The following is a 23,345-nucleotide window of genomic DNA, read 5'->3' as shown; positions in this document are numbered from 1 at the left end:
TAATTTTGCAGCCATGAGGATGGAAGAGAACACTGATGTGAAGGAAGACAGTGAACTAGTCAGGAGTGCCGCATTAATCATTTACCATCCTAGATACAATTCAGGAAGCCTTGATAATGACATTATGTTGATCAGGATGGCAACCACCATGGACTACAGTGCTGACATTCAACCAACAGCTCTGCCCAGCTCCTGTGCCAAAGAGGGTCCCAAGTGCCTTTTTCAAAGTCAGGAAACACACTGAGCAGTGGCTGTATCAGTGTATGTTGCACATACCTGGTCACACTTCTCCCACTCTACTGCCAGGTTCATGAGGTCCATGTACATTTCACTTCTGCCTTGCAACCTTTCCACGTTCTGCCTGTGAGTTCCCCAACTGTCCTGCAATTGTACCTCAATCAAGAATGCCTTTTGCATTTTCTCATGCAGGTCAAGGGTTACCCTGCTTTGCTGAATGGCTCTCACATATAGGTCTACAGGTCTTTCTGTTCACTGAATGCTGAGTCCTAAGATGAAACCTAATTTTCACTGCTGTCCCGGCAGCCAATTTCACTATGGTTCTCCAGTGTCTAGCAACTCCAGGTCTGAGTAACCAAAAGTGCCAAGAGGCTTACCCAGGCCAAATCACCAGCAATATGATCTGTGTAGGATTCCTGAATGGTGGGAAAGACTCATGACAGGTAAGCATTGATGTCTGCACAGAGCCCAGGGTCACACACTTCAGGGTGCCTCAGGCTGCACAGTATTTTTCAGAACTTGGCAGAATGCTTAGGCTTCCTCATCTCTAGGTTTTCTGTTCTGACACAATATCCTTCCAGCAGGGTTTCGATACAGGGTGGACTTCACCCGAACTAGGAGGTCCAGCCACATCTGCTGGGCACTGAGTTCAGTAGCAGTGAGTTGTTGGGGGGTAGGGGAGGTCAGCAAATAAGGGGTGCTATCTTTCTGTGCTCCCATACCAGGATTTGCAGCACCTCACTTTGAATTCCCTGGATTCTTTGTACCAAGTCAAAACCTTTTCAGGTTACATCAGCTCATGCTTCTAAATTTTTCCCTCCAGGATGATGCAAGTGGCCCAGCTGTATGCATTGGAAAACTCCAGGGAATAGTGTCATGGGAAAATGAGTGTGCTCTGAAAGGTTATCCCAGTGTCTACCCCAAGGTCTGCAATTATGTGGATTGAATCAAATAAATCATTGCAGCCTAGTGATATGTTGATGACTGCCTTACTCCTTGGTCACTACCCTCCTGCCCCATCACTCCTCTTAAGAAGATAATAGCACAAATATAAGTCTCAGTTAAAGAGCCTTGCAGATATATGTTCTGGGAACTGACGTTCACCATACACTAGTGGAGTTCCCTGCAGCCTTACACCAGCTCCTCCTGAACCTTCCCTCCTGTTTTGGTTTAGGTGAGTGTGCTGGGAGTAGTGCTCTAGAGCTGCTGGGCTAGCAGGCAAGGGACTAGGGAACTGCACAACCACCTAGGAAGTCTTCTAAGCCAGGCACCTCCTTTTTTTTACTCCTGGCCTTCTTACTGAAAAAGGGAGGAGAGGGAGAAGGTTCCTAGGGAGGAGATTCCTACAGCAGTGGAGCGGAGTCCTGTTTTGCTCTTGCCAATGGTGAAGTTATCATTTCACTGGTACTGTGACAGTTTTCATGGTGTCGTTTCAGCTATGGTGGTAAGTCAAACAGTAATCAGAGACCACAGGCACAGAGCAATCAGGCCATGAGCAAAAACTGTGACCAATGCTCATCAGCTTTCCCCTTCACATCCTTGGGAACATCTGAGGAGGGTGGACTGGGTCTACCGGCATCTAGCAGTTAACACAGACTAGCTGCTAGGGAAAGGAAAACAATAGCAAGAAGGTGGGGAAAAGGCCTGTGACCTCACAGCATGGAAGAATATTGGTTAAGAAAGGAAGGATGGGGAGTGGAAGGGATGGGAAGGGCAGGGCTAGCTGAATATTTATGTTTATCCTGCTGCTGTTCTTATTTTTGTTAAGTGCTCTTCTTGGGAAGAAGGAAAGTTATACATTCTTTCAGAGTGGGTGAGCTCAGGAACTAGGGAGGTGTCCTGGAGGACCATGGGCCAGAAGCACTGGAGGAATAACAGAGTAAGGAGAGACCATGGTACTGGGAAGAAGGGTAGGAAACTCATGAGAAGAACAGTGGTCCCACATGGAGCCAGAAGTGGATACATGGCCTCAGCCTTGAGGGAAATAGACTGTGTCCCCCAGGAATCTTCAGAAATGACTGGACCAGAAAGGAAAGGAAAGGCCTTGCAAGGACATAGCAGATGTGGGACATCAGATTTTAAAGCATCTATTTAATCCACCTCATCCAGCACGTGAACTGTAGAGAGCAGCCAGAAAAACCTCCCCTGAAGGGTCTGTGCACCCCAAGTCTGTGTAAACTTGTCCACTACTGGGCAATTTTAACATCTCCAAACCTAGAAACTCCTTCTGCTGTGAGAATACAGGATGGAGAGTTTGGAACTGAAAAGGGAGGCCAAAGAGGGACTGGAAAAAGTGTAAAGGTGGTGAGGTAGAAAGTCAGGTCATCTGAAAAAGCTGGAGAAGGAATTTAGAGGTGGCAGTCAGTGAGGATGGTGCAGTGAAATAGAATGGATGAGGAAGGTGAACTTGCACCAGACAAGCAGACACAGATGGATTAGAAATGGAATTAGAATGGACTGGTTGGGGATGATAGGTGTGAAAGGAGCAGCACTGGTCTGACTGGGCAAGGGTTCTGGGATGACAAGCCTGAGGAGGAAGGATTTTTCTAAGAACTGTCTGCAAACAAGTGTCCTTAGAGAAACTTTCTGTACCAGTGTAGGCCATGGAAAGAAACTGGCCTGAGATGTCTTAAATCTGCTAAGACTAAAGACCCATCTGATGGTAATTGCATACAATCACCATTGACCTGGACACAGTCCTAGTCCTGGCCTTAAGTACTAAGCCTATATGTAGCTCTGAAAATGGGATGCCAGTGCCTTCCTTGTGTTGCAACAGTCATTTTTCTCTATCATTCTGGACTGGAAAGCCAGTTTTTGCTTGATGCTCTGTTTCATGACATTAGTGTCCAAATCCAGCACAAACCTCTGCTAAGCAAGTTCTTATTGTTTCCAAGTTTTGTTAAACACTCTTCAGTATGAAGCCTTTCCTTGTTCCTCTGGTTCTCTTCCATGTAGACAGTGTACCTCAGCTCTTTCCTCAGTGTCACATCTCTTCTACAGTCTCTTTTTCCCTCAAGAAAGAGACCCCACTGCTTTCCCTGAGGCTCACTGTTAGGCTGGACTAAATCTGGTAGCCTGACATAGCTACATGCTCCTGATCCAGCAGGTAACAAGGCTGAGAATGCCTTCCCAGTAGACACATGTGTATACAATGCATATATATATGTATACACAGCTGACTACACAGATCAATGCAGACAGATGCACTCACCACTCACACAAACAGAAACAGCACCGATGGCCTCATCCTGTGTCTCTCTCTGGCTGAGTTGGATGAAGGTTCAATAGTGGGAAATATATGTATACATATGTACAATGTGCATCTTTTCTATAGCTGTGCTTAGACACTGAGTATGCCCAGTAGCTGCCCCTGGATCCCAGTCACCACATTCGTCAGCACCTGGACCTATGAGCTCCCAAGTTCTGCAGCCCCACTCCAATTGCTGGTATGCACGCATGCACACACACACACCCCTCTCCCTAAACACACACCACTCCCCTCTCCAATAGGTGTCTGGGACTTCCCTGCTCCCTCTGGTTGCTACCTCACACTGGCCTTGCATTAGAGACACACACACACACACATCACACATCTGGAAGCCAGGTCACTTTACTTACTTGCCAGCTAGTCTGGCTTCATTTTCACTAGTGATCACACACACTCACTCACTCACCCTCCCTTGCCCCAGTTGCTGGCATGACGAACACATGGCCACTCTTACCTGTGGCCCTACGTCAGATTCTGGTGTTTAAGTTCATTCACTCTGGTCTCTCTGGTTGCTGGTATCTATGGTCTGACTCCAGTTCTTAGCACTTAGACCTCCATAAAAAAACACATGCACACAGCATAGACAGGCATCAGAGAAATACTTAGAAATGGAATTTAATAAGACATGGATACACTGAGCTAAGCAGATACAAGGCATAGGTAGACAACCATAATCACCAGCAACCTGTTTACATGTGACTGGCCCCTTTTATAACTTTATTCCTCTATTTTCCTATGTCTATTCTTCCTCAAATCCAGTAGTTCAGGTTCTGGTTTGGGAAGCTCGACCATACTTGCCTTTGTATTGGTACTTTTTTGTTTTCACTTGTTTCTTCTTTAATCTTAAGAGAAAACAGACTGAAAGAATTAGAGGTTTTGAACTGAAAAACAAAAGGGCTGTAAATCTAGCTACTCTTCAGAAGGCAGCAACATGTTAGGCAATTCCTGAGAGACACACTAGAGGTCCTGAGTTACATCTTCCAGATACTTCCTTCTTTCAGAGAGTCTGCAGTCATTTTTTTTTTCCTGAGACAGAAAAATTACTTTGAATAAAAATCTTCATCCTGGAATGAGTAGTAAGTTCTAATGCATGTGACTAGAGAAGAATATGCAGCCCAGCTGCACTGAAATTATTTCACCTTGTCTCAGAGTTCTTACACAGCATAATCTTAGAATTAATTTCCACATTCTCCGTTGTCTGTTTCATTTCCCATCAGGTCTCTGAAATAGTTTCTCCCTCCAGAACCTGAGGTCTGACTACCACTGGAAGAAAAGGTTTTTAACAGCTCCAGCATGACAGGCAATAATTGAAAAAAAAAAAAAATCCTGTAGTGTCTCCATGCACAAGATGAATAGGGGTCATTTTAGGACATTCATCAAAGCAGCAGTGTCTCATGGAACTGTCTCAACATGGCCCAAGGAAGTGTCTCAACATGTCCCATCCTAGCAGTAAGGTGAAAGAGAAAAATGTCAATAAATTCAGATGGAGAACAAGAAAAACCAAGACAAGACTTCCATGAAAGATAAAAAAGAAGAATAAATTGTGGGGAGTAAATGCTAAAAATATGCATCAAAGGATAATCTGTGTCAAAACCATAAAAGAATATAAAGTCGTATTAAATTTGGTCAAACGCATCTGCTAACTGCCTTATTGACTTTGAAAGCAGCACAAAAATTCAAAGAAAAATGTAAAAGATATGGAAGGTAATTAAAAAAATACTCTGTATTGTCTACAATTCCTCACAAGTCACTGAAACTGTAATACATCCAGCACAGGGCTCAACCTCGCTGGAGCATGGGTAAGAAATAATTTCTCCTGAGAAGACCTGCAGTGGCAAGAACTAGCAGGGACTGAACCGGAGACATGGTCAAAAACATACTTCTCATATGCTCAGTGTCCATATCAGTGGAGATCATACAAAACTTTTATACATCATATAGAATATATCTTCTTTCCTGTCTGGGAAGAAGTTATAGCTTCTCAGGTAATTTCTTTTTAACTTCTTAAGCACAGATTTTACTTTCAGAAAAAAAGTCTGTCAGAGATGTTTTTGTAATTAGGAAGTGAATTAGAGCTCTCAGGAAGATTAAATTGCAGGGAATATGCTTCCCTGACTGGAAAACTGAAGAAACTAAGATGTGAATAAACATGGTTTTTGTGCCTCCCCTCTCTTGGTCTATCATCTTTGCTTCTGTCTAACATAAGTGCTGTGTTGTGAGGTATCATCTTTAAGTTATTAAGAACATCTCTCCAGAATGAAACAATATATGTTTACATTTACTGGAATAAACCCTTCTGGAAAGATGGACCAAGTTATATCCACAGGTGTAAATAAGTCAAAAAATTTTTTGTGAGGCCAATATTCCTGGGTTCATGGCTGACAAATCCAATACCCAGACATGCATGATGAGAGACAGTACAATATTCAGTCAGCAACTTACTGGTCTGCAAGCACACTTGTGTCAGGAGCTCAGAACACTGCCTGTTTTGTGGAAAGGCTAAGGCAAAACTTAGAGCCACATGAATACTTAGTTTTCTTTTTAATGGCTCACCAAAGGGGGTATCAAAGGTGGACTGTCCCTTCTTTCTTCTCTGCTGAACCTTGATGGAAAAATCAGAACAAGGGGAGGGGCATCAGTCTCTCTCTAGTCTCTTCTCTCCTAATTCACAGTGAGCAGTAACATGCTGTTCTGGGACAGCCGACAGGCCATGCTGACTGTTTTGCTTGCTCTTTTACCTGGTGAGAGACAACAGATCCATCTGCAGCATGGCTCTCATCCAGGCCATGCAGGGCTAGTGTGAGGTAAAGGACCATTTTGGCCATCATCTGTACTTCTCCTCCTCCCTTTCTCTTTCACTCATGCAGGTGCTGGGGTTGGACACCTCATCACACAGTGGCCAGAAGAAACCCTTAAGAGAGCTGGAGAGACTGTGGACCTCTCCTGCTACCAGAATTATACCACACTTGCCTTTATATTCTGGTACCAACAGCCTCCAAGAAATGGTCTGAAATTAGTAGCAAGTATTAGTACATGGATGAAGAACTCTTATGAAGAAGGTTACAGTGAGGCCAAGTTTGAGATAAGCAGAGACAATAATGATCACTCTGTTATGACAATCAAGAATGTGACATCCAAGGATGCAGCCACGTATTTCTGTGCTGCGAGTGATCACACGGTACAGGGAGGGGGTTGAGCACTAAGATAAAATCCCCGCCTTGCCTGAGTGAGAGATAGAGTCTCTGAAAAATGTGAGAGAAGAGTGGAGGAAGAGCAGAAGAAAGACAAGGAAGAAGTGGAGGAACACAGCCAGGATGTTTTGGAGGGAAGAGGGACAGACAAAGCAGTGCAGCAGCACCTAGCTTCAAAGACAAAAAGCCTTCAGAAATACAAATAAGAATTGAGGGATTGCTCATGTGGTTAGTGAAAGGCAGTAGATACTTCTTAAGATTGGTGCTACAGAAGCACAGCCATGTTCTGGGCCATGAGTTCTCCACAGATCCCACCATAGCACCACAGAAAGAGTACAAAGCAGAAGGAGAATTCAAGGTACTTTCACACACTGATGATCCACCCAAAGACAGAGGAGCCCAGTGAGATTGGTGTGTGAGAAGACCCCAGCCTCTGATTATGGACATAGGAGGGTGGCACCAGTACAGGTGGGAGGAAACATACACAAGGGCCAGGCATATATGCCATTGTGGAAGGGACAGCCCCTTGGTGGCTTTACAAGCAACAGTGTGCCCTGCAGTACTTTTATTCACCTGTCTCACACACTGCTTAATTGTGGGATCCCTCTCTTCCTTGCCACAGAAATGCACAGTTCTGAGCCAGACCAAGACATCTCTTCATGACCAAACCTCATGGGCAGAGAAAGGAAACCACAAAAAGCTGCCATCACCTGGTGCTCCCCTTGTGAATTGTTTTTCTGTGATGTGCCTGGGAAAAGTGAGGGCAGGGTATTATTAGGGCTCCCCCACCTGCCATTGCCTGTCTCTGCTCCTGTCTTTTATAGCATAACCTAGGACTTACCTTTTCTTCAAAGAAAGGAAAACAGCACATAAGAGAGAAAAAGGTATCTTTAAGAAAGTATGGCTATACACTTCTGGTGTGGTGTTAAGTCATGTCTTTAACAGTCTGCATACTGTTGAGCACAGACTGATTGTCTCATATGCTCATACAGAAGACATAGCATATGAAGCACGTAACTATCACAGGTAGCAAATGTACTATGCTGCTGGCTGATGTGGCAAAGCTGGATGTGCTCCCATGGAGCGCTCATCTGCTCCTCAGAACACAGGCCCATGATCTACTCACTGGTCATATCAGGCTACAGACATACAGCAGGGAAGCACTGGGAAAGCATTGTCTCTCACAAAGCAGAGACACACTGAGTTCCTTATTCTCTTCAGACTCTGATCTTCTTATATAGAGATCATCTTTGCACAGGTACCAAACACATTCACTCTGTTGCTGTCTGGAATTATTACTGGTGATCCAAATGCCCTTTGAAAGTTTTAGGAAAAGTAGTTTATGCTGGAATCATTAAGGAATGTAAACACTATGGTGGTAACTGTGGGAGTGTCTTTTGGGTGACTTTTTTTTTAGATATTTTTTATTCTTTTTTAATATATTACCAGTTCCTGAAAATCATGTTACAGTCCTAGCTCAGAGCTCTTGCATAAACACTGAAAAACAGCTTTATCAGCTCTAGGAAGATAACAGAGGAAGGATTGTTTTCTATTTGTCAACTCTTGAGCATTTTTAGTTTAGGGTGGCAAATGCAATTTTAAGGCCCTATGAAAACAAATTTATCAGTAGTCTTCAAGGTTCAGCAGATTAAGGAGCTGGCTATCAACTGGTCACAGCTGTGCAATTTCCTTGTAGTAGTAGAAAACCACAGAGATATCTAGCGCTCATTGCCTCTTGAAGTTCTGCAGCCACAGCTCCTTATTCTAACTCTGAGGTACAACTTTTTCCTATACAGTACTTCTTTTGCCAGCTTGAAGTGGCACTGCACAAAAAGTAGCTATTCTAAGAAATTTCCCATGAAGCAGTTACTCTCCTCCTTGTCACACTCCCTGTTCTTGTATTTATTCTCCTTTGTCTCCTGCTGTAGAAGGTGGCAGGGGGGCTGTAGCTACAGAAACCATAGTCAAAGGTACTTGTTTTAGATGCTCAGTGGTGACATCTCGGGCACATTTGTGTAAACAGTTGTATATTCGTAATGAACAGCAGTTTCTCAATAATAGTCTAATTGCAGTCTAGAGATTATGCTGGCTACTCAAAAGATAAGATTATGGAAGGAAAGAGTGTGTAAAGTCACATCTTTATGCAGGTTATGATGCCATACCATGTGATGTGGTCATCCTGCAACTTCTTGGAGTGTTTCACAGAATCATAGAACCATGGAATCACAGAATGGTTGAGGTTGGAAGAAGCCTCTGAAGGTCCTCTTATCCAAAACCCCTGCTCAAGCAGGGCCACCTAAATCCAGTGGCCCAGGACTGTGTCTAGACAGTTTTGAATATCTCCAAGCATGGAGACTCCACAACCTCTCTAGGCAACCTATTCCAGTGCTCAGTCACCCTCACAGTAAAAATGTGTTTTCTTGTATTCAGAAGGAAGGTTCTGTGTTTCAGTTTGTGCCCATTGCTTCTGGTTCTGTCACTGGGCACAATTGAAAGGAGTCTGTCTCTATCTTCTTTGCCCCCTCCCTTCAGGTGCTTATCCCTATCCTTATTAATCAGATCCTTCCTGAGTCTTCTCTCTCTAGGCTAAACAGCCCCAGCTCTCTCAGTCTCTCCTATGTGAGGTGCTCCAGTTCCTTAATCATCTTTGTGGCCCTTTGTTGAAAGCTCTCAAGTATGTCCATGTCTCTCATAGTGAAGAGCCCAGAACTGGACACAGTACTCCAGGTGTGGCCTTAACAATGCTGAATAAAGGGGAAGGATCAACCCCCTTGACCTGCTGGCAATACTTTATCTAATGCATACCAGGATACCATTTGCCTTCTTTGAAGCCAGGGCACATTGCTGGCTCATGTTCAACTTGTTGTCCACCAAGAACCCCAGTTCCTTTTCTGCCAAGCTGCTTTCCAGCTGGGTCTCCCCCAGCATATACTGGTTCATGGGATTATTCCTCATCAGGTGTACGACCTTGCACTTCTCCTTGTTGAACTTCATGAGGTTATTGTTGGCCCATTTTTCCAGCCTGTTGAGGTCCCTCTGGATGGCAGCATGACCCTGTGGTGTACCAGCCACTCCTCCCAGTTTGGCGTTGTCTGCAAAGTTGCTGAGGGTACACTCTGCCCCATCATCCAGATCATTAATGAAGATGTTAAACGGAAGATTTTCTCCCAGCACAGTTGCTGTTTCTCAGGCTCTCTGTGAGACAAGAACTGACTCAGAACAGAAATAACAGGACAGATAACCTTGTGTTAATCATCCAACACAGGTATTGGGTTGGGAGCAGAAGATGAACATTTGGGAAACAATATTGTTCTTTAGTGGAACAACTTGGGCACTAATCAGTGGCATCTAACAAGAAGCTTGAGTAGACACAGACTGGAAGAGAAGGAAAACAAAGGGAAGGAAATAAATGAAATATACATACATAGGATGGCATAGCATCACTGTATGCATAGGGATGTGTATTGGGTCTGGCTGGGATGGGGCAGCCCTCATAGTGCTGTGCTTTGTATTTGTAGCTAGAAAGGTATTGATAACACACCAGTGTTATCTGAGGACTGAGCAGTGCTCACACAGCATCAAGGCTGTGTCTCAAAACACACCTCCACCACCTGTCCCTGCTCCAAAGGCAGGAGGTCGGGAGGGGACATAGCCAGAACAGCTGACCCAATCTGACCTAAGGGATATTCCATACCATATGATGTCATGCTCAGCAATAAAAAGCTAAGAGAAAGGAGGAGAAGATGGGACATTTGTTATTAAGGTGTTCATCTTCCAGAGAAAATGCTACATGTACCGAGGCCCTACTTCCCAGGAATTGGCTGAACATCACCTGCTGATGGGAAGTAGAGAATAAATCTTCTGGTTTTCCTTTGCTTCTTCACACAGCCTTTGCTTTTTCGTTTTTTAAACTGCCTTTATCTCAGCCCAGGAGTTCTTTTTCTTCTTATTTTCTCCCCCCACCTCCATCCTGCTGAGGAGGAGGAGTTATAAAGAGGCTTGGTGGGCACCTGGCAGCCAGCCAACATCAACCCACCACAGGATGTGATTTTACACATCCTGTCCTTCCATCATCTTTTCAGTACACTTATATGCCCTGAAAAGGAGCTGTTGCTTAATTTTAGGGGTTCATGCTCAGAAGTACTGAATGATTATGAAAAGAACTTCCTAGTTTCCCTAAAACAAATCTGTAAAGCTCAGAGTATCTCGTAGTTCTGCCTGCTTCTTTGCAGCTGCTTCTTCTGTAAACTCTAAAGAAGAATCCAGGACTGAAGTAAGTGATACCATATGATCACTACTTTTCAAATGTGAGATTCCCCCACTAAAATGATAATGAAATATTAGAAAATATAACCCTAAATGTTTCTTGCTTGCATCTTCTCACCTTTTCTTGTTGTCTGAAGTTTTACACATCTTGGCCCATGAAGCCTCTTATAAGAGACATGGAAACAAAAATCAAGGAACTGTCTTTCTTCTCTCCCTCTCACTCATGTGAATTCATGGCCTACCAGGCTTTTCCTTTTGACAGGTTACAGATGAACAAAGTGGGACAAGACTGGTCTCTACTGGCATGTCTCAGAAATTGCCTTATGAACATGTCCTGAGGAGATGTTAGCACAACATAGAAACACTCACTCAAAATTAACACAGGGGTGATTTGAAATGAAAGACATCATATGGGAGGGAGTCAGTTAGTGACAGTAAGGCCACTAATGGAGCTGTAGACTGAAGAAGGAGACAGAATAATCTTAAATGAATTTTAGTAGAATGGTTTTAGACCCTGAATAAACAGTGCTGTGATCAGAGGCAGACTAAAACCAAGGCAGGCAAATAATATCTCACTATTAGTGTGAGTATTTAGGCAGAGTCAGACAAATAAAATCCTAAATGTATATTTAAAGAGAATTCAGTCTAAACAAAGACAAATGTCTGCAGTCATTCCCACAATTAGTGACTTAAGCACACAGTTTTTCTGTTGTAGAAGACAGGATACTGTAGGGGCACCTAAGATCACCTGTTCAATATCTTGCCTTATGCAGTCCTATGTCTTGGTCCTAAATGTTTCAGCTTAGTCTATGTTTCTCATTCCCTTCCCGGGACACTAACAACTGTTCCCAGATGAACAGACTGTATCAAAAATTACGGGTTTTTCTGAAAACAAGAGAAAATAATTTGTGATTTTCCTAGTAGAATTACCTTGTTTCAAAGGATTGTGTCCTGTACTTACAGCCTATTTTTTATATCAAGACAGACTGAAGTGAAACTATTAAAGAGCAATACGAACAACATACTTACTGCAGGTACTTGGTCATGTTGCTGACTATGTGTTGAGCTTTTATGTAAGAAGACTAGGCCAGGGTGGCCTGTGTATGACCCAAACTGGTTTGTTCACGTGCCTGTCTTCCCCTGTATTGCCTCAGTGTGACACACAGTCTCACTGGCACAGATCTTTCCTTCTTGGGAGTTACGTCATACCTGGACAAACCTATGGGGAAAAAAAAAATACAGTTTTGTATCTCCATTTAGTTATGTGTAAGGGAGGGAGATAAAATATCTTGTTACCTGCTACTGCCAGTCCCCACCCCCTTCAGACAGTCTCCAAAATGAAGGCACGCTCTTACTCCTAGACCATATCTTTTCATACTCAGAGTCACAGGCACCTGGGAGAAGCTTGTACTTCTTCCAGTAGCAGAGCAGTCAGAGGAATACAAACTTAAGAGCTCAGCATCTTACTTCCCTCCCTTTCAGAACAACTGTGACAAGTGTGGCACAGAGCAAAGAGGATATTCACAATGAGGCCAGGCTACAAACAGTATTCTGTAGTAAGCAAATAGCTCTCAATGCAAACCAGTTACTGTGGACTTGAGGTCTGTTTATCATCCTGGTGCAGAAATAAAAAAGAGTAGGAAGGAAAGCAGCATGAACACTGTCATGAAGTTACCAAGTGAAAAATAACTTCATTTAAAACCAGCTAATAAAAGAAAAAAATTACTTTTTTGTCTATAGGAAAAAAATGTCAGAATTATAAATTCAGGGATAATGGATACACTAAGAGGTAATCAGACTATCACACCGAAACAGCAATGGCAGAGGAAGGATGTGGCCTAGTGGCTCCCATGGCAATCTTTCATGCTGACTGGGTGACAAAAACGGGAGGGCGGAGCCATGGGTGGGATTGTTTTTGTACGAGGTTGTATCGTTGTGGGGACAGGGGGGCCACGATGATACATTCCCCAGGAGGCCTTTACAAAAACCCATATGTGCATAAGCCTTGTGGGAGAGTGTGTTAAGACAGTTACAGAGAATTCTGCAGCACAGTGGGCATGTTCTGTCTTGTTTTTTCTTGACAGACCTAGTATGCTAGTATTTACTTTCATCATCTGAGAACCAAGCCTGTCCTCTCTGGAAAACGAGCCAGGAGATTCTGAGATATTGAAATAATTTTCATCAAGCCAGATTGACTGCAGATGCACCTAAAACCTATCAGAGTATGTGAACCAGAGAATTAGAGTTTTTTTCTGATGCAATAATGTTTGCAACAGACCACAAAATAGTTCTTTATTAATGTGATAAAAACATTAGAAAAAGAATTCTGACATGTAGCAAGTATCTCTCTGAGGCACTATATAAAATGTGTTGGGGTTTTCTCTCTTAGATGAGTCTCCAGTGTCCACTGACTGACTCATGCCTGCGAGCACAAAGGTTTTGTCTAATCCTTCTCCACTGCATTTCTTCCTAATGGATATCAAGGGTTTGTCTGAGACCAGTCAACTGATTCTTCTGGACTCTCCTTGTGTGGATTACTTTTAACCTATCAGAAAATTGAATAGGATCCTGAAAGACTATTCAAGATGGCTGGCCTGCCATTGAAGGGAAAACAAATGGATTTGTTATAGTTCAGTGCCACAGAGGAAAACCACCTATATGAAAAGGCATGTGACAATGACAACCACAAAGCAAGTATTACTTGATTATTAACTCCACAAGTTACAGAAAGGAAGGCTTCACAATGCGTAGAGTACTGAGAGTAAGTAAGCTTTAGTTGTAGAGGAATTATATTTCTAGACAATGACAGCTCCTACCACTTTGGGTACATCTGCATGGTTTCTACATCTGCAAAATGAAAAAAGCAGGTAATATTGATGAAGATTAGAGAAAGGTTGTAAAACAACTTGAGGTGAAATGTAGACAATAAAAATAAGAATCAAAAAACTCTGGGAAATGCTTTTATAAATGCTACAGATTATACAACTGGATTTCAAGCTGGTTTTCTGCCAAAACCCTTCAGGCAGAGACTGAGGGATCTCTGGGATTCCAGATACAGTAAACATTGCTTAAGCTTCTGCAGTGCATCCCTTTTCCTAGCTTATGATACAACACTTTGTCACCGTGACTACAAATAACATGGTTTTCGGCGATGGCACAAAACTTACAGTAATGGGTAAGAAATTTTTATTTTCTCTTTTAAATCACTTCAAATCCCAGGTCTTCTCTTTAGAGAACTTCACTTCAGCCTTATTCTGTCTCTCATTATCAAACTGGTGTTTCCTGATGTGCTAGTAACCCAGTCTACTTTGGAGAATAGACTAAGTTTAGTACTCTAGGTAGGGACGCATATTTGATGTTGGTGAACTGAATTAATGCATTTTCAGTGAATAAAAAGTTGTCCATAGAAATAATTATGATGAGGAACGTGTTAAAAAATATGTGCATATCATAAGTATATTTTCTTAATAAATTGACATCTGCAAAATCCACTGTTCCCCAAAAGTATAACTATTCTCCATAATGCTAGTTTTCCTTGGGCTACAGGTGATTAATGACAAGTCAATGAGACGCTGTCTGGAAAGAATTGAGTTGCAGTTATACTTTGGACAGGTCTAGAAAACAAAATCAAGACTTTACAAACTTAAATTATTTTTTTATCTATCTCAGATAATGGAAGGACAAATAAGTGTACTTAGCATTCTTAGTTCACAAAACAGAAGCCACAAGTAAATACTCAACTTGATAAGCAATACTAACAGCTCTCTGCAGCTGTTTAATTCCTTATTGTTATAGAAAACAGCTCTCCACAGTGCAGCAAGGTTCTTTCCACAAAACAGGCTTGTCAGGATGATGATGAAAAGATCATTTAGGACAACGGTCTTACTATTTCAGAATAGATGCTAAAAGGCCATTGAAAACCACAGAAAGAGAATATGTGGTTCATTTCAAATAAAAGTATCTCTCGGGATATTTCTCTGGGACACATTTCGGAATTTGCTCTCTCTCCAAATTCAGGGGAAATCAAGGCTGCTTCTAAGACTCTGATAAATGATGGTGATCTCTTCTTCTCATTGTATTGCTCCTGGAATCATAAGAATTGGTGCCTCAGGCATCAATATACCATGCTGTTCTACTGCAGAATAAAATGATTACAAGTGATAAAATTCAGTCCCCACAGGAAAAAATCAGTGATCAGCACTGATTTTTAAATCCAGTGTGAATCTGAGGTGCCTGAGCTGATGAAAATCAATACACTCATCCCTCATTGTCCATAATAAATTATGCAGCTAAATTTAATAATCATAGCTAAGAGAACAGAGAGAATAAAAGCAGAGACTTCCTTCTAGGGAAGGAGAAAGGGAGGGATGTTTAGGAACTGCTACAGTGGGGACAGTGGACCAGTGTCCTGTGTTATATATTACAAGTTATTTTGTAAGCAAAAAAACCCCAAACATTTATTTTACAAGAGAAGAATATTGATGATGTTGAAAGGAAATGAGGAAATTAAGGAAATGAGGCTGTTTAGTTGAAAATAAGCAAATAAAATTACTCTGTCTGCATATGGGAAATATTTTCTAATAGTACACCTAGATAAACAGATAAATGTCTTCTAAAGAAATGGTGAAAGCTGCTGTAGCTGATTCACCTAAGCCTGAATAAAAAGAGCTCTGGAAGAGGTATTTCTGAGATTGATCTCACCTGGTTAGACACACAGATGTAGTGGTGTTCCCTTACAGACCTTTATTTTTTTGAGGGACAATAAATTAATGTACTTTGTGCTGCTTCTTTTGCTGGTACTGCATGAGGGGAGGGTTAGTCCACAGTTTTGGCTCAGCTGACTGAGAGTAGAGGAGAGGTTTTCCTGCAGCTGCAAAACAGTGTGAATAATGAAAGACTGGACTTTGGCAGTGGAACAAAACTTACAGTCCTAGGTAAGACAGAAGTCAAATCTCTGTGATATGTGTGATACTGGTTTAGGGACAAGAGCATTCTTAATTAACAGTAGAATAATGATAATTTTTCGTACAGCCATGAGGAGAGGATTAATGTTTTATTGGTTGCTTATTAAAATGAGGTGTGCTAGCATGGAAGTATAGGATTTGCAGGCAGGAATTTTGAGATCCTTGTGTCTGTTGCCTTTGTCTTCTGTTTCCTCCCATTCTCCAAGAAAACATTATAGAAGTTAGGAAATTCTTTGGTCTGCAAGTTTTTGCAGTTCATCTATGTAACAATCAAAAGCCACATTTCAGAAGTCTGGATTCTTGTGTCTGCTGAATGAATCAGGTGGGGAAAGAGTAGTCTTGCTGGTACTTTGCTCCCCTCTCCATTAGATGGTGGACAGGCTGCCTAAAGTTGCTTTGGGACACAGGATTCCTCTAACAGTCCTTTTAATCGCTTTTAATTCTCAAAAAGGACTATATTCTTTTTCTCTCAGTGGACTTCTCTATTCTTTTTCTTTCCCCCCTTTGCTTTCTCTGCCTTCTCCCCTCTCAGGAAAGGATTTAACATCATCTGTATCAAGGCATTTTAGAATTACAGGGCAAAATAATCATCTCCATCTGCTACTGCCACGTCTGATAGCAAACTATAGAAATACACATTGGTGACGGTGCCTTTAAACAGTACCATTTTACAGAACTAAGTGGCTGGCAAGAAGAGCATAATGACACTGCAGGTTATAGCCTGATTGTGTACAGCTGTGCTTTTTAACTGCTCTACTTACCTTTGGAGTTGGCACTGTGCTCAGAGTTACAGATAAGTAGCTGTGATTAACCCAAGTGCTCAATGTGGAGGAGACTTGAAAATTTCCCTTGCATTAATATGTAGCATATACACAGATGATTTTAAAATGAGAGTAAGAGTGAAAGATAACAAAAAATCATGAAACTGACCTTGCCATGATGGAAATGGAAGAACTGTGGTACCTTTTCTCTTAGGTGGGTGAATAATGTGTGACAGGGAATGCATGAGTTTATGCATGGAAGTGATCGAGCATTGTGGTAGTGTCTGCCACGAACACTGTGGAAGATCAGAACAGAATGGGCAGCTGATAACACTCTTTTCTCATTGTCTCTGCTCTTGCTTGTACAAGTCCCCTTATTCTATTTCATGCATGCTTATTCTTTGGTTTTGTTTGTCTTTCCAGTAGTTTTATCATTCTTTCTGTCTGCCTTTTCCACCTGTCTTCCTCTCTGTCTTTTTTTGGTTTAGTCTGTTAAAGCTCTCTCATTTTTCTTTTGTGTTCTCCCTATCTGTTTCTATGTCTTCACTCCTTAGCCATTTAGGCTATAAGCCAATGAACTTCTGTCAGAGATACTTTCAGGATAGGAAAAATATTCATAAAGCCAAGTACTAGAAGGGATCAGTAAAAGTGATCAACCTCTCCTCATATCCACTAGGAGGAAAGCAGAGCAGTGGCAAACCTTCTAGGGAATAATCTCCATTACTATCTAGTTACCTATTCTGAAGTCTGTACAATCTCATGTTTTTTCACAATCATGATTAAGCCTAACAGCTGAAAGCAAACACTAGAGCTTAGGGGTCAAGATCTATGCAAGATACAAGTTCCTGCTAATTCTGCTAATTCTCTCCACTCTAGAAAGGAGGGAGTGACCAGGAAGAACATCTACAATATATAGTGTCTTCACACTGAAAAAAAGTAAAAGTTTTCTCTTTGGCTCCATAGTTCTCTGCATTTCTGTTTCCATGTGCATTCTGCAGACCTGATGGGCTTATCATGAGTTAAAAAGGCACTCTAATGAAGTGTATGGGGAAAAAAAAATAAAAGGTCACTTTTAGGGTCACTGCCTAGCTTCTGAGTAACATCTCCTTGTTGCCTTGTATATCTTTTTGACTGTAGAAGTCTTGTCTTTAGTCTTATATGCAGGTATTAAACCCTTTAGGACAGGGGACAACTTTTGGTTTGTGAGTGTATAGAATCTTGCATCATTTGGGGAAGATGTGTAGTCTAGGACGAGGGCTTCTCATACCTAGGGTATCCTAAATAACAAATAACATAAAGAGATATTTCATAGTCTTAAAAAAGGATCGCAAGTTAAGACCTAAAGCAAAACTTGTCCCAGGCAGATTCAGGTTACCTACCTAAAGTGTCCTTCACTTCAGACATTGAGAAAGATTAGCTTCCTCCTTTCAAGTCACCTCTTAGTTGGGGGAACCCAAGTAGGGTATCACATGGCAGTATAATTCTGAGCACTGCAATAAGTATCATGTCTTACTACATCTCCAGGAATGTGAAGATGCTTGTGCCTTATAACACAGACTCTTATCTATTAGTACAATAATACAAATACAGGCCTTATAGCACTACTGGGTAGTTTTCTGCCTACCTGTTTTTCAGCTTCTTTTCAGCTTTCATAATCTTCTGACAGAGACAATACTAGAAACTCATGCATTTCTGTAGCCAGACCTTTTATGTTTCTGTAAAATAGGTGAAGAAAAATGCTTTCAGTTTCCTGGTGTCTATGGATCTAATAGATATTAATCATCTAATAGAAAGTTGTTAAAAGGCCAGATATATCCGGAGTGACACAGCACACATACAGTACAATTTTAAGGGGTTTCTTACTGAAGACTGTAATGGAAGGCTCTGGGAGATACTGCTTTTCATTTCAGGGAAGAACGATGAAATCATACCTCCAGCTGTGGCCATCTTTTCCCCATCAAAGCAGGAGATCCAACAGAAGAGCAAGGCCACACTGGTATGCCTGGCCTCTGGTTTCTACCCTGACTACCTGAAATTATTCTGGAAGGTGAATGGTGCTAAAAGGACAGACGGGGTGGGGACAGATGAGTTTTCCACACAGAATGGGAGTACCTACTCACTGACCAGCCGACTGAGGATCTCAGCCCAGGAATGGTTCAACCCTTTGAATCGTTTTGAGTGTGTTGCCACTTTTTTTAAGAATGGAACACTGGAATCGATAAACAAATTCATCTACGGTGATGCTGGTGAGTAAAAAATATGTATCACCATGCTGTACAAACTATTAAATCACAAATAAGAAGGGTGTAGGTTATGATGTGAAACGCATCTATATCCAGCTTCTATACAAGGTGTTGTCATGGCAAAAATATATATGTAAATATGTAGGTATTTGCATATGTCTCTTCACATTCCTGTATTTATATTATCATTATACATCTACAGTTTTTCAAAGGTTTCTTCATATTTTCACTGAGAAATCTCTGTAGTATAGTAAAATGCATAGTATAATAAAATAAATAGTATAGTAAAATGAATCAGGCAGTATATTGTAGACTGAAACGTCTACAATTTGTGTTATGTTTGCGTTGAAGAGAAACATGACTTTCAGTTCATTTTTCTTTCAGGTTGTGCACTCACGGAAGGTATGAGTGTCTTCTCACAGACAAATATCTGTATGTATTTTAATTCCAGTTTTACTGACACTAAGTGCAAGGTGTGTGAGATTTCTACTACAAGAATTACTTGTACTTCTTAATCTAAGTGATTTGTACGTTAGATTAAAAAAAAAAAAAAGACAGACTTTGGGAGGATTGTACGTGCATGCTGTAAGTAGCTGTGTTTTGGTTTTTTTAGCTCTTCTTTATGATTGCCTTTTGAAATAATAGAAGAAATTGTGGAACCTTCCTATAGAGTGTCACTTGTTCTTTTTATCATCTCCAAGTCCTTAACACTGACTTCTGTTAGGAAGCTGCTTGCTCAGCCATGAAAGAATAAATTCATACTTAGCCAAGTTATTATGACAAGATTCAGAATCCAGAATTCTGAATATTTTTTAGTATCAAATTCAGAATACTTCTCATTACAAGTCACATTCCCCTCTAAACTACGAGTATTTCCATATTAAAAATTATGTTTCTTTCCTCTATGTACTCATACTTACTCACTATCTTTTTTCACCAACTTCTTTAACGCTTCAGGAATCTTAGGGCTGAACCAAGACCAGGCTGGTGTCTCAATACTACTGCAATTCTTTAAGAATGAAAAATCTACAAGAATAAAAGTCTGCAGCATTCACAAGGCCACTGACAATAACAAGTGAAAAAAAAAAAAGTATCTTGTGGTTCAGCTTAATTTGAGTTCCTAGGAGGGATTCACATGAACAGTTTTTCAGTAGGTGTGGCAACACAATGGTTAAACATTCCCAGTCAGGACATACTTTCTTATCATAAAGCCAATCTCTGTCTTTCCTAGACTCGATTTCTCTTTTAGTTCTTTGAATCACAGTGTTCTTTCCCATCCCTTGCTATCTCGTGTCAACAGAGCCATTCATTTGGCTCTAGTTCCTTTGTGTTGCTTAGCTAAAGCTTTCAAGGGTTCTTATTTGATTAAAGCTACATTAGATCTAGTCTCTTGTGATGACGATAATTCAATAGACAAATGCTGTTTGATTTGCAGAGTCCTACTTGCGGTATGGAAATTCTCTGAAGCTCACTTACCTCATTCTCTGTGGCAAAGCCTTGCTCTATGCAGTTTTGGTGAGCAGTCTGGTGTGGACAGCCAAGGTAGGCTAGTGTGCCACTTGAAGGTTGATCTTACTCACTAGTACAAGTGGATACAGACTAGATCTATTCTCAGCTGTGGGGTTGTTCTCCATGTGTTCTGCCAGGATTTGTGAAGGCTAGGTTGAAAAATCACGTAATGAGTTTTCTATTATTGTGTTTCCAGAACTCAAATAAAATCAATGCTATCTAGCAGAGAAATTCATTCTCAAAATACTCTTTAAGCACATGGAAAAAGATGAGAATTAAGGACAACTTCTCCAGAAAGTAAAGAAGAGAAATATCATATATATCATACTTTTCTGTAAGCATTGGAAAGGGACTCATGCCTGCAGTGAAAGTAATAAGCAGGGTTTTTGAGGAGATATGTGGGATAAATCTGAACAAATATTTAGAAAAATTTACAAAGAACAATGGGATAAATCTGAAAAAATGGGAGAAGTTTAACTAACTACCAGGAAATAGTTTTTATCAGTAAGTATCTCATATGGCTGAAAGATATTCCTACTGAGAGTAGTGGAAGCCTCCGTACTTGTTCCTTTAAAAGCAGGACTGGGAGATGTATTTGAAAAGGGACCTGGTGGAGTTGAGGGTGAGTATGAATACAGTCACAGTTATGACTTTGTGTCCTTCTTCAAGGATACTAGAGGAGGTAGGTTTGTACTTTACTGAATCACAATTATAGAACCACAGAACAGTTTGGGTCAGAAGGGACCACTAAAGATCATCTGGTCCAATCCTCCTGCCATAAGCAGGAACATCTTTCACTAGATCAAGTTGCTCAAAGGCCCATCCAACTTGACTTTGAACATTTCCAATGATGGGGCATCCACAGCTCCTCTGGGTAACCTGTTCCAGTGTCTCACCACCCTCATCATAACATGTTTCTTCCTTATATCTAATCTAAAGCTACCTGGTATCAGTTTAAAACATTGCCCCTAGTCCTGTCACTACAGGCCTTACTAAAAAGTCTCTGTCTTTCTTATAAATCTGCTTGTATATTGAAAGGCTGCAAGAAGGCCTCCCCAGAGGCTTCTCTTCTCCAGCCTGAACAACCCCAACTCTCTCAGCCTTTCTTCATGGGAGAGGTGTTCCAGCCCTCTGAACATTTTTGTGGCCCTCTTCTGGACCCGCTCTAGCACGCCCATGTCTTTCTTGTGCTGGGGGCCCCCTGAACTGGACGGAGTACTCCAGGTGGGGTCACATGAGAGCAGAGTAGAGGGGCAGAGTCACCTCCCTCAATCTGCTGGCCACCCTTCTTTGGATACATCCCAGGATACACTTGTCTGTCTGGGCTGCAAGTGCATATGGCCAACCGACATACAATTTTTTGTCCGCCATATCCCCAAGTCCTTTTCCACAGGGTTGCTCTCAAGCCATTCATCCCCTAGTCTGTACTGATCCTAGTGATTGCCCAGACCCCCAGTTGCAGGACCTTGTGCTTGGCCTTGTTGAACTTCATGGTGTTCACATGGGCCCACTCCTCAAGCTTGTCTGGGTCCCTCTGGATGGCATCCCTTCCCTCAGGCATATCAACTGCACCACCCAGCTTGGTGTCATTGGCAAACTTGCTGACAGTGTATTCAGTCCCACTATCAATGACAGTTTGATGAGGGTATTAAATGGTATCAGTCCCAGTACAAACCCTTGAGGACACCACTCGTTACTAGTTTCCACTTGGACATTGAGCCACTGACTGTTTGGGCATGGTCATCCAGCCAATTCCTTAACCATGTAACATTCCATCTGTCTCTCCAATTTAGCAGCAAGAATGTTGTGTGGGACCGTATCAAATGCGTTACAGAAGTCCAGGTAGATGATGTCCGTAGCTCTTCCTTTGCCCACCAATGTAGTCACCAATGTAGATGGCCACCAGATTTGTCATCTAACACACAAAGTTGTGTGTAAAGATATTAGTTCAGTATAAGTAAATAATTTGTACAGGTTAAGACACTTCCTTGGTACAAAAAAGGGAGAAAGCATGGAGATACAACATAGTCGTTTCTGTTAATGCTCTCAGGAGACAAAACACTTGGGGCACTGATAAATATGGCCTATTATTTCCTAGACTATTGTATTTGTTCCTTTTTGGGTTTGGTTTTTTTTTTTAACTTATTTATTCTGTTTTGTTTTCAACTAGGCTGGTGGCAAGTTATATAGAGAATAAATGAAGAGTGCTCTTCATCACATCAGCAGGAACACATCAAATTATACTTTCTACTTTTCCATAGCAAAGGATCTATGCTTCTGTCTAAGAACTTCTGAATATTATCTCTTGGTGATTCTCTGTCTCCCTCCTGTTCTTTCCACGTTGTTGTAATCAATGGTGGGTTTTCCTTGTACTTCCATATTGTATCATATCGTATCATATAGTATCATATCTTTAAAGCTAATACCTTCTTAATGCTCAGACACTGAGAACCTAGCTCCTTGAATTACAAATAAAGTTTTAGCTTCTTTTCCTTTCAAGAAGCATGAGTTGCTGTTTATTTAATTTGGTCTTTTGTAGCAATAATGTCCTACAACACAACTTCCAGTGATGTGTAGTATTATAAGGAACTCTCATTAAAGAATATTCACTGACAATATCTTATCTGTTATGAGGACAGTAGAAGGCTCATCCAGTACTTACAGTGTGTACCAACAACTGGAGTGGGGCTGCAGGCTTCAGAGGCTTTCACATTCCAGTACCAGCAACTGGGAAAGAGAGCTTTGAGGGCCAGCTGGCAAGCAGACTGCATGTCTAAGGCCAGTTTCTGGGAGATCTATAGTGTGTAAGTGTGGGTCCCAGTGTGTGTGTGGGTGTATGAGGCAACTGGAGGACCAGGGAGTTTGGGGCCAGTTGCTGGGTACACTGAGTGTCTAAGGCCTGCTAC

At 41.6% G+C, this 23,345-nt stretch overlaps 1 pseudogene and 1 gene segment (V, D, J or C); both read left to right on the top strand.

Moving 5' to 3' along the window:
* The window catches only part of LOC141917673 (T cell receptor beta constant 2-like), a 51,556-nt gene extending 28,615 nt beyond the window's left edge, over window positions 1–22,941 (top strand). The window contains 5 exon segments of the C gene segment in view: window positions 15,844–15,896; window positions 18,598–18,933; window positions 19,315–19,332; window positions 20,366–20,472; window positions 22,610–22,941. Of these exon segments, the coding sequence occupies window positions 15,844–15,896; window positions 18,598–18,933; window positions 19,315–19,332; window positions 20,366–20,472; window positions 22,610–22,636 (541 nt within the window).
* Window positions 14–1,207, top strand: LOC141919996 (trypsin II-P29-like; annotated as a pseudogene).
* Window positions 22,942–23,345: the final 404 nt, after the last annotated feature.

The sequence above is a fragment of the Strix aluco genome, chromosome 2, assembly GCF_031877795.1.
Source record: "Strix aluco isolate bStrAlu1 chromosome 2, bStrAlu1.hap1, whole genome shotgun sequence".
NCBI classification, from domain to species: Eukaryota; Metazoa; Chordata; class Aves; order Strigiformes; family Strigidae; genus Strix; species Strix aluco.
The sequence above is the reverse complement of the archived record's forward strand: the minus strand, read 5'-3'. Positions and strand labels throughout refer to the sequence as shown.